The sequence below is a fragment of the Mesoplodon densirostris genome, chromosome 12 (genome assembly GCF_025265405.1).
Source record: "Mesoplodon densirostris isolate mMesDen1 chromosome 12, mMesDen1 primary haplotype, whole genome shotgun sequence".
Classification (NCBI taxonomy): Eukaryota; Metazoa; Chordata; class Mammalia; order Artiodactyla; family Ziphiidae; genus Mesoplodon; species Mesoplodon densirostris.
Genome location: NC_082672.1, coordinates 36,779,822 through 36,792,196, shown reverse-complemented (window position 1 = coordinate 36,792,196; position 12,375 = coordinate 36,779,822). Strand labels below are relative to the sequence as shown.

General features: G+C 34.3%; 1 protein-coding gene across 2 annotated transcripts in view; it reads left to right on the top strand.

The window, feature by feature from the left end:
- TRMT11 (tRNA methyltransferase 11 homolog) overlaps positions 1-12,375 on the top strand; it is a 63,757-nt gene that overhangs the window by 9,817 nt on the left and 41,565 nt on the right. The window contains exons 2-7 of one of the 2 annotated variants that reach the window (XM_060114675.1): positions 5,285-5,350; positions 7,154-7,227; positions 10,453-10,534; positions 10,623-10,715; positions 10,954-11,088; positions 12,085-12,241. In XM_060114675.1, coding sequence (XP_059970658.1) covers positions 5,285-5,350; positions 7,154-7,227; positions 10,453-10,534; positions 10,623-10,715; positions 10,954-11,088; positions 12,085-12,241 — 607 coding nt within the window. Of the gene's footprint in view, positions 1-5,284; positions 5,351-7,153; positions 7,228-10,452; positions 10,535-10,622; positions 10,716-10,953; positions 11,089-11,169; positions 12,242-12,375 lie in introns of those variants that run through there. The other variant, XM_060114676.1, reaches the window with a different exon arrangement.

Here is a 12,375-nt window from a genome sequence, read left to right as displayed (position 1 = left end):
ACCAAACCAGCTTTACAACAAATGCTAAAGGAACTTCTTTAGGCTGGAAACACACAGAAGGAAAAGACTTACAGTAACAAACCCAAAACAATTAAGAAAATGGTAATAGAAACATACATATCGATAACTACCTTAAATGTAAATGGACTAAATGCTCCAACCAAAAGACATAGACTGGCTGAATGGTTACAAAAACAAGACCTGTACATATGCTGTCTACAAGAGACCCACTTCAGACCTAGGGACACATACAGACTGAAAGTGAGGGGATGGAAAAAGATATTCCATGAGAATGGAAATCAAAAGAAAGCTGGAGCAGCAATCCTCATATCAGACAAAATAGACTCTAAAGTAAAGAATGTTACAAGAGACAAAGAAGGACACTACATAATGATCAAGGGATCAGTCCAAGAAGAAGATATAACAATTGTAAATATTTATGCACTCAACATAGGAGCATCTCAATACATAAGGCAAATGCTAACAGCCATAAAAGGGGAAATCGACAGTAACACAATAATAGTAGGGGACTTTAACACCCCACTTTCACCAATGGACAGATCACCCAAAATGAAAATAAATAAGAAAACACAAGCTTTAAATGATACATTAAACAAGATGGACTTAATTGATACTTATAGGACATTCCATCTAAAAAACAGCAGATAACACTTTCTTCTCAAGTGCTCATGGAACATTTTCCAGGATAGATCATATCTTGGGTCACAAATCAAGCCTTGGTAAATTTAAGAAACTTGAAATCATATCAAGTTTCTTTTCCAACCACAACACTATGGGGTTAGGTATCAATTACAGGAAAAAATCTGTAAAAAATACTAACACATGGAGGCTAAACAATACACTACGCTATAACCAAGAGATTACTGAAGAAATCAAAGAGGAAATAAAAAAATACCTAGAAACAAATGACAATGAAAACATGATGACCCAAAAACTATGGGAAGCAGCAAAAGCAGTTCTAAGAGGGAAGTTTATGCAATACAGTCCTACCTGAAGTAACAAGAAACATCTCAAATAAACAACCTAACCTTACACCTAAAGCAATTAGAGAAAGAAGAACAAGAAAACCCCAAAGTTAGCAGAAGGTACGAAATCATAAATATCAGACCAGAAATAAATGAAAAAGAAGGAAACGATAGCAAAGACAATTAATCCTAAAAGCTGGTTCTTTGAGAAGATAAACAAAATTGATAAACTATTAGCCAGACTCATCTAGAAAAAAAGGGAGAAGACTCAAATCAACAGAATTAGAAAGGAAAAAGGAGAAGTAACAACTGACACTGCAGAAATTCAAAAGATCATGAGAGATTACTACAAGCAACTATATGCCAATAAAATGGACAACATGGAAGAAATGGACAAATTCTTAGAAAAGCACAACCTTCTGAAATTGAACCAGGAAGAAATAGAAAATACAAACAGACCAGTCACAAGCACTGAAATTGAAACTGTGATTAAAAATCTTCCAACAGGGCTTCCTTGGTGGCACAGTGGTTAAGAATCCGCCTGCCAATGCAGGGGACACGGGTTCGAGCCTTGGTCCAGGAAGATCCCACATGCGCGGAGCAACTAAGCCTATGAGCCACAACTTCTGAGCCTGTGCTCTAGAGCCCGTGAGCCACAACTACTGAGCCTGTGTGCCACAACTAGTGAAGTCGGTTTGCCTGGAGCCTGTGTTCCGCAGCAAGAGAAGCCACCACAATGAGAAGCCTGCGCACCGCAACAAAGAGTAGCCCCCGATCACCCTAACTAGAGAAAGCCCGTGTGCAGCAACGAAGACCCAATGCAGCCAAAAATAAATAAATTAAATAAATAAATTAAAAAAAAAATCTTCCAACAAACAAAAGCCCAGGACCAGATGGATTCACCGGCAAGTTCTATCAAACATTTAGAGAAGAGCTAACACCTATCCTTCTCAAACTCTTCCAAAATATAGCAGAGGGAGGAACACTCCCAAACTCATTTTACGAGGCCACCATCACCCTGATACCAAGACCAGACAGAGGTGCCACAAAAAAAAGAAAACTACAGGCCAATATCACTGATGAACATAGATGCAAAAATCCTCAACAGAAATACTAGCAAACAGAATCCAACAGCACATTAAAAGGATCATACACCATGATCAAGTGGGGTTTATCCCAGGAATGCAAGGATTCTTCAATATATGCAAATCACTCAATGTGATACAAAATATTAACAAATTGAAGAATAAAAACCATATAATCATCTCAACAGATGTAGAAAAAGCTTTCGAGAAAATTCAACACCCATTTATGATAAAAACCCTCCAGAAAGTAGGCATAGAGGGAACTTACCTCCACATAATAAAGGCCGTATATGACAAACCCACAGCCAACATCATTCTCAATGGTGAAAAACTGATATTATTTCCACTAAGATCAGGAACAAGGCAAGGTTGCTCACTCTCACCACTATTATTATGCATAGTTTTGGAAGTTTTAGCCACAGCAGTCAGACAAGAAAAAAAAATAAAAGGAATCCAAGTTGGAAAAGAAGAAGTAAACCTGTCACTGTTTGCAGATGACATGATACTACACATAGAGAATCCTAAAGATGCTAGAAAACTACTAGAGCTAATCAATGAATTTGGTAGTGTAGCAGGATACAAAATTAATGCACAGAAATCTCTTGCATTCCTGTACACTAATGATGAAAAGTCTGAAAGAGAAATTAAGGAAACACTCACATTTACCATTGCAACAAAAAGAATAAAATACCTAGGAATAAACCTACCTAAGGAGACAAAAGACCTGTATGCAGAAAACTATAAGACACTGATGAAAGAAATTAAAGATGATACAAATAGATGGAGAGATATACCATGTTCTTGCATTGGAAGAATCAACATTGTGAAAATGACTCTACTACCCAAAGCAATCTACAGATTCAATGCACTCCCTATCAAACTACCAATGGCATTTTTCACAGAACTAGAACAAAAAATTTAACAACTTGTATGGAAACACAAAAGACCCCGAATAGCCAAGGCAATCTTGAGAAAGAAAAATGGAGCTGGAGGAATCAGGCTCCCTGACTTCAGACTATACTGCAAAGCTACAGTAATCCAGACAATATGGTACTGGCACAGAAACAGAAATATAGATCAATGGAACAGGATAGAAAGCCCAGAGATAAACCCACACACATATGGTAACCTTATCTTTGATAAAGGAGGCAAGAATATACAATGGAGAAAAGACAGCCTCTTCAGTAAGTGGTGCTGGGAAAACTGGAGAGCTACATGTAAAAGAATGAAATTAGAATGCTCCCTGACAGCATACACAAAAATAAACTCAAAATGGGTTAAAGACCTAAATGTAAGGCCAGACACTATAAAACTCTTAGAGGATAACATAGGCAGAACAATTCATGACTTAGATCACAGCAAGATCCTTTTTGACCCACCTCCTAGAGAAATGGAAATAAAAACAAAAATAAACAAATGGGACCTAATGAAACTTAAAAGCTTCTGCACAGCAAAGGAAACCATAAACAAGACAAGAACACAACCCTCAGCATGGGAGAAAATATTTACAAATAGAGCAACTGACAAAGGATTAATCTCCAAAATATACCAGCAGCTCATGCAGCTCAATATCAAAAAAACAAACAACCCAATCCAAAGATTGGCAGAAGACCTAAATAGACATTTCTCCAAAGAAGATATACAGATTGCCAACAAACACATGAAAGGATGCTCAACATCACTAATCATTAGCGAAATGCAAGTCAAAACTACAATGAGGTATCACCCCACACCGGTCAGAATGGCCATCGTCAAAAAATCTACAAACAATAAAAGCTGGAGAGGGTGTGGAGAAAATGGAACCCTCTTGCACTGTTGGTGGGAATGTAAGTTGATTCAGCCACTATGGGGAACAGTATGGAGGTTCCTTAGAAAACTAAAAATAGAACTACCATACAACCCAGCAAGCCCACTACTGGGCATATACCCTGAGAAAACCATAATTCAAAAAGAATCATGTACCACAGTGTTCATTGCAGCTCTATTTACAATAGACAGGACATGGAAGCAACCTAAGTGTCCGTCAACAGATAAATGGATAAAGAAGATGTGACACATATATACAATGGAATATTACTCAGCCATAAAAAGAAAGAAAATTGAGTTACTTGTTGTGACATGGATGGACCTAGAGTCTCATAAGGAGTTAAGTAAGTCAGAAAGAGAAAAACAAATACCGTATGCTAACATATATATATGGAATCTAAAAAAAAAATAAAGTTCTGAAGAACCTAGGGGCAGGACAGGAATAAAGACGCAAACGTAGAGAATGGAAGTGAGGACACGGGGAGGGGGACGGGTATGCTGGGACAAAGTGAGAGAGTGGCATGGACATATATACACTGCCAAATGTAAAATAGATAGCTAGTGGGAAGCAGCTGCATAGCACAGGGTGATCAGCTCTGTGCTTTGTGTCCACCTAGAGTGGTGGGTTAGAGAGGGTGGGAGGGAGATGCAAGAAGGAGGGGATATGGGGATATATGTATAGGTGATTCACTTTGTTATACAGCAGAAACTTAACACACCATTGTAAAGCAATTACACTCCAATAAAGATGTTAGAAATAAAAAACGTATTTTGACCACATATACTCTAAGAAGCCATAAAATTTTTCACATCTCTGAGTATAGTAATGCTACTTTAAAGAAACAGTCTCAAATGGAAAAAGCCATATATTTGTGAAAATAAGTATTTAGCTTTGTTTTAAACTGATAAAATTGAAAACATGTAAATGTCCAACAAAAAGTATATTGTTTCCTACTGAGAAATTTGCAGTCCTGATGCCAAGGAAGAAAATGTTTATGATATTAATATTCAAAGGGAAAACACAGGAATCCTAAACATCATTACGAACATGTTTTTTCTTTTCTGAACATCCTCAAATCATGTAACTTATTTGTATTGATCCATTGTCAGATTTACTAATCTATTGTTTCTGTAATCTGCTTTTTCCTTTTAAAAATCAGGGCATTTTCTCAAAGTTTTTTGGCAATGCTTTTTTTTTTCTTTTTTCTAAAATTTCTCAGAAATTACTTACCATGATTGTGACTGTAAAATTTTTTTAGAACCCAGAGTTGTAATTTTTCTGGTATTGACATTTAAACACCTTAGGTAGATAATCTGCTCTTCTTGTGTGTGTGTTATAACTGCATCTTAATAGACTTTAAGTTCCCTGTGTTAAAATGTATTCTCTCTCTGATATTTTCAATATAGGAAATACAGTCTCTGCTTTCACTTTTTGGAGGTCAGTTCACCAATAGTCAGGAAACTTATGGAAAGGTAAGTTGAATTTGTATTTTTCATTAGACCATATGTAGAACCTTGGATTTAAAGAAAAGAACTCAAAATCTTAAATTTATATTTTTATGGTTACTTGTGTCTGTTTTTAGGGGCAATTGAATAAAAAGGATATTTTAGAGAAATTTTGGTTTTGGAAAGTTAGATTTATTTCCAGTATTCACTTATTTTATTAGTTTTTAAATTGTAGTTCAACAGTTTTACCATAATTTATATCTGTTGCTTCATTGGAAAAAGGGCTGTCTTCTATTGATGAGGTATAATTAGAGTTTAGAATTTAGCTGAATTTCAGGCTTATATTGGTACTCATTTTAAAATTTGTAATTGTGCATGTGTGAAATTTTGAGTTTATATATTTTGTATTTGACGGTTTATCAGAGGAGTTTGGAAAATAGAAAAAAAAATCATTCACAATTCTTCTTCCTTGACATGACATAATTTGGGGTACTGCCTTCTAGTCTTTTTTCGTATACGTTTTTTCCCCTTAGTGGTATTGCTACCAGTGAACTTCTGCATCTCTTTTTCATTTGATAGCATTAATATAGGCACATATTTCTGCATAGCTTTCATTACTAACAGGGCTGTGTAATATTTTCCATCGATTAGCTCTGCCATAATTTATCTAATGATTTCATTCAGGTTGCTTTTAAATTTTTCCTAATAAAAATAATACTGACATGACCATCTTTTTTCCTGTTTGGATTATTTTGAATTTTTCTGTAGGGTAGTGTAAATATTGGAATAAAGGCTGGGTGTGGCAGGGAGGACTTTTCACAAAAGATGAGAGAACTTAAGTTGAAAGTCTGCTGGTGTTGGACTTGTACTCCTGAATGAATTTCACTTATTGAGGGAGGAGGAAAAGAGGGAGAGTGTGGATATAACTGGGTGAGGGTGTTAAACTGAGGTTAGGATCCTGCTACATTTTGCTGCATTCTGGCAAGTGGTTATCTGGGTGGAGCACAGAAGTGCCTATAATCTTGGGTATTAAAACCCGCTGATGCACTTGGAACTTTTTTCCTTAGATAAAATAATAAAAATAAATGATTTTTTTTTTTTTTTTTTTGCCGTAAGCGGGCCTCTCACTGCTGTGGCCTCTCCCGTTGCGGAGCACAGGCTCCGGACGCGCAGGCTCAGCGGCCATGGCTCACGGGCCCAGCCGCTCCGCGGCATGCAGGATCCTCCCAGACCGGGGCATCAACCCATGTCCCCTGCATCGGCAGGCGGACTCTCAACCACTGTGCCACCAGGGAAGCCCAATAAATGATAATTTAATAATATACTGTGTAATTTTCCATCATAGTTATTGCAGAGACAATAACTATGTTTCCCACCCCCTCGGGTGGCCACAACTACCTAGAAAAAAAGGGATCATTCAAAGAAATACATTACTTAGTAGTTAAAAATAAAATAGCTGTGTTATAAGAAATAATTAGCAACAATAAAAAATTCTGAAATTATATTTTGGGGTAAAATACTCATTAATTCTTGATCAAACTATAAAAGAGCAAATACAAAATTAACCTGAAGTTTAAATATCCTTAAATTTGCTGATGTTTTCATTTATACAGTCATTTATAAAAGTGTTCTGATATTGTACTGTATTATCTTAACAGGTTACCTATTAAAATAATTTACTTTTTTTTTTAACTATTGGAGCAATTTTTATTTTGGTTAGTGTCAAATCAGATATTCTTACATAAAAGTAGCAGATAGGAATCTCTCCTTATTGACTTCTTAAACGAAAGCATATGAGGCCATAAAACCATATATTGTTGTTTCTTTCAGTCTCCTTTTTGGATTCTTAGCATTCCCTCTGAAGATATTGCCAGAAACTTAATGAAACGGACAGTGTGTGCCAAGTAAGAAAAACTTATAGTGTCCTCCTGCATGAGTGTAAACCAGACTCCTCATAACGACTCTGTCCTATTTTTTGCTTATGTTGGCAGAAGGTAGAAGGGGTTGATTGTTTGGGGAGCTCAGCTTAGCTTGTAGTTACATGTATTTGCCACTGGATGGTGGTAGGAGAACAGAGGAGAGTTATCTGCTGAAACTGAGGGTGAGAGAATTTCAGTGGTGAAATGCAGAAACACTTGCTTTAGAATAATTTTTTTAAACTTCTACATTAAGCAAGCATATGGTGTAAGATGTAAATGCTATGTTATTACATAGGATAAATGCCACATTTAATTATAACCAAAGTATTGAAAACCTAAAAATGTTTTTCTTATAGATGGTTTTTAGTTAGATGAACAGATTGGTGAAGTGTAAGATGACAAAAAATGAGGACTACCATAAAGTATGTTTTCTGTTTTATTTGTTAGAGGAACTCTGATTATCATATCTTGATATGGATTAATATAATGATGTCATCCTTATTTATCCTGCCTGAGTGTTTTCTAGCTTTTATCATTAGTATCTGTTCTTTTTTCATTTCTTTTCTTTTTTTCATTTTTTTTTTATTGTTGGAGAATTCTGTCTTTGGGTTTGAAAATTAAACTGCATTTTTAGCTACCATTGTAAGAACTGAACAACTTATGTTATCCTTGAGTTGCTTTTTTTTTACATGCCCCCCTGCCCCCAAACATTTCTGAAAACTTCTTTTTGCTTAGAAATTACAATATTTAATAATGCAGTGCAAATAAGAATTTACATATATCTAGTTCTGTTAGCATGGTTAGCAATACTTTATAGCATAGTATGTCATTGCTATATTATTGAATAGACTACAACCCACATATTAAATTTATCCTATTGAAAATTAGCTGCAGTGCTAAATCTAATCTCATAAATTGAGGCTTGTTGATGGGTCTTACTTAGTCAATAAAAATGACTAGAAAGCAGAAACAGAACTAAGAAACACATCCTTTGAATAATTATTACTCTACATTAGCGTATTAAAATTTATGGCTGTAAGAGTTGTTTGAATTCCAAAGGTAAAGCTTATAGGTTTAAAATAGCTACTTGAGAACCAGAACTTGTATACTTCCTTCAAAGCTCATATCTTCTGATGAATATATTTGAGTAATGGTACAATAAATAGTTGTGTAATAGTTGTATAACATTATGAAATAATGTCCCTGGCTGCTTTTTAGTCTCTGTATATTTTGCATAGCTGAGGTTATACCTTAAGTGGTAACTAAGTAAGAACAGTATTACTGCAGAGGCCCTCTCTCTATAAATTTAATAGAAATGGGGGAATTCATTTTCAGAGGATAAAATTTAAAGTTCTAATTGTAGCATTAATTGTTTTGGAACTAATAGACTTTTAGAACTGTGCATTCAAAGCTAACTTAAATTCAAATTTTTTTGTGGTAGAATAGGGATTGAAAGTTGATTTTATTTGACTTATTTTTAACATGGACTAGTATGAGCATATCACAAGCAGTGATATATAACAAACACTTAGGTACCTACCTTGTTAGATCTCAACATTTTGAGATATTTGCCACAGCCTTTTTGTTTTTAAAGAAATAAACCATGACAGAAACCATTGGTGCTCCTTGTGTATCTTTCCCCATTCTATTACCCTTCTTCCCTCAAAGCATAGTTTCTTAAAGCATTTTTATTTGTCAGAAAGGTTTCATTATTACTGCTATAATCAGTGAAATATTTTAGGTCATATTGATATTATATTAGTAAGTTGACATCCATGCTTATTTATGTAGCACCCATGAGATGTGGCAATTCATATAAGTTTTATAATCTCTAAAATAGGGATCATAATAGTGCAGTCATATATATGAAAACCGTTTACTCCGAAATCTAAATCACAAAAGATGTTACTCCAGTGTTCCAATTATAACTGAAGCTTATGATGTTATATATCTAATATTTTTATTTTGCCATTTAAGTATAAATTTATTAATGTTATATAAATTCTTTCTGAAAAAGAGGGTAGGGAGTATTATTTCATTTTTACTGATTCTAGGTTATCACTACAAGCATTAGTTCCTATAAATTACCGTATAATTGTTCATTAGGGATAATTATGATTTATGGAATTGTCTGTGCCTTTCCTGAATGGCCTGGAGTTCCTGTCTTTTTGCATATTCATATCTGAGAAGCAGTGTATAGATTCTGGAGTCAGATGGATTGGGTTTGAATCTTAGCTTAACCAATTGCTATGTGACCTGAGAGAGTTATTTAATCTTTCTGTGCCTCAGTTTCCTCATTGGTTAAATGGATGATGATACTGGCAGCTACCTAATAGGATTCCTGTGAGGAATATGTGAATTAATATTAAATGGCCTTAGAACAGTCCCTGGTACTTTGAGTTATATTGCTAGCTCTTACTTAGCTAAGTAAGGGTAGTATTACTGTAGAGGCCCTCTTTCTATAATTCATTACAAGGGAAAGGAGGAATTCATTTTCAGAAGATAGTATACTCAGTCCTAATGGCAGCATTACTTACAATCATAAAGTAATTGAATTCAGATGCACAAAGTTGTGCTAATATATAGATCAAGTTCCATTACAACTAATTCTAAGAATTGTTTCATTCATTACAATGAAATTTTGCTTAATTTTTTATGTTCCTTGAAGTTGATAGACGCTTGAGATTTTTTTGTAGTAAGAATTTTGTTTTTGTAAGTCATTATTACTAAATGTTATTAAATAATGGCTAAATATTAATGGTAACATTTTTATCTGGTCATTTTTCCTTTTGTTTTATTCAGAAGACAATGAGAATGATTGAATTTCCTGCACCTTTATTACTGTTTCACTAAAATCACAAGTCATTTTACGGAATCATTTGTGTTCTAGTTAAAAAATGATGAAGTGATAACACAACATTGTAAATCAACTGTACTCCAATAAAAATTTTTTTAAATGATGAAAACTTCAAAAAATCTTGACTTGTAAATCCTCCTTCTTTGTGTAAAGTTCAACTTCTGTGTTAATTTAGACTTAAGCTATATTTGTTTCCAGGATGCGTATTTCTCATTTATAGCTTAGAAAACATAGGCAATAATTGTTTTAGTGGAGCAAGCATAAAGAACCAGTGAAATAATTGTTACATATTACTGTATGAACTCATTTTTTTTTTTTTTTACTGAGGTTAATGTCAATCATTTATTTCCTAGGTCTATATTTGAACTATGGGGTCATGGAAAGTCTCCAGAGGAGCTATATAGTTCTTTGAAAAACTACCCTGTGGAGAAGATGGTGCGTAGTGAAACGTGGTTTTATGTAAGCATATCTGTAGATACTGTAGAATTACTAAGCTTAAAGAATTTATCTGCTCTTATTTTAGGTTCCATTTCTGCATTCAGATTCTACATATAAAATAAAGATTCACACATTTAATAAAACGTTGACACAAGAAGAAAAAGTCAAACGGATAGATGTAAGTGTATTTAGAAAAAACTAAAAACCTATGAGATTAATGTAATATAGCCACTGTTGATATATAATATCCTCAATGTCTACTAAGTGCTTCTTTTGTACCACATTATGTGCTAAGTACTTTTCATGTTTTGTCTTATTTAGTGCTGATACCAGACTTACAAGATTGGTATTATTATATAAGCACTATGTTTTCTTTTAAATTTTTATAGGACATTAGAATTACTTTTATTTTTTAGGCACTTGAATTTCTGCCATTTGAAGGAAAAGTGAATTTAAAGAAGCCACAACATATATTCTCTATTTTGGAGGATTATGGTTTGGACCCAAACTGCATCCCTGAGAATCCACATAATATCTATTTTGGTAGATGGGTAAGCAAGTGTTCTTTTTACCTATTTTATGAAACAGAAACAGAATCAGGGACATAGAGAATAGACTGGTGGTTGCCAAGGGGGAGAGGGGTGGGAGAAGGTAGGAGTGGGAGTTTGGGATTAGCAGATAAAAACTGGTATATATAGAATGGATAAACAACAAGGTCCTACTGTATAGCACAGGGAACTATATTCAATATCCTGTGATAAACTATAATGGAAAAGAATATGAAAAAGAATGTATATATATGTATAACTGAGTCACTTTGCTGTACAGCGGTAATTAACATTGTAATTCAACTATACTTCAATAAAAAATTGAAAAAAAAAGAAAAAATGCTAAGTGGTAGGCCTTTGTATTTGACTATATGTAAAACTTTAAAGGAGCTGAAGAGTCAGAACTACTGTATGAATTAAAATCAATGGAAAATATGTGGTTGTGTGTTTTGTTTTTCCAGAGATTCTGATGAAATGCAAGAGGATTGTTAGATATGGGGCCCAGGTAGGAGGTGATGTACCTGGAAGTCTTAAGACTCATCGGAAAGTGTGAACTGCTTTTTTAATAAAGCAGAGAAAAGGCAGAGTGCTGTGATAGCAGGATTCTCATTTGTGGAGCTCTCTGATCTAGGTTTCCATTCTGAAGAGAAATGAAATTACTGCAGAGCATTTCTGCCCACTTCCCTGAGGCAGGAAGCTGTGGCTCATGTTACAGAATATTGTTATTTAGGAGAAAAAAAGAGGTGGCTAGAGCTCACCACCAAGCCCTGGAATAATTGCATTCAAATTCAATTCAAATTTGCTTTGAAAAGCAAAAATAAATGGGAACACACTAAGAAAGAAAGGTATTTGTCCATAGCTGCCTTAATCACATATTTATGTGAAACAGTGGTAAATGGAAAGAAGTTCTCATTATCAAGATACTGTGGGTTTATTGTGAATAATTATCTTAAATCTGTTCTGTACATTTACACAAATTGAAAATTATCTCTAATCTAGATTGCAGATGGGCAGAGAGAGCTTATTGAGTCATACAGTGTCAAAAAGAGACACTTTATTGGAAATACAAGCATGGATGCTGGTTTATCATTCATCATGGCCAACCACGGAAAAGTGAAAGAAAATGATATTGTATTTGATCCATTTGTTGGAACAGGTATTTTAATTTAATTGTTAAACTAGTGTAGAGATGTTGCTTGTTGCTTGTTTATATTAGTCAAGGTCATAGTAATATTTTTGCTAAAAGATAAAATAATCCTTTATTTATCATTAGATGAGAGACAACCACAT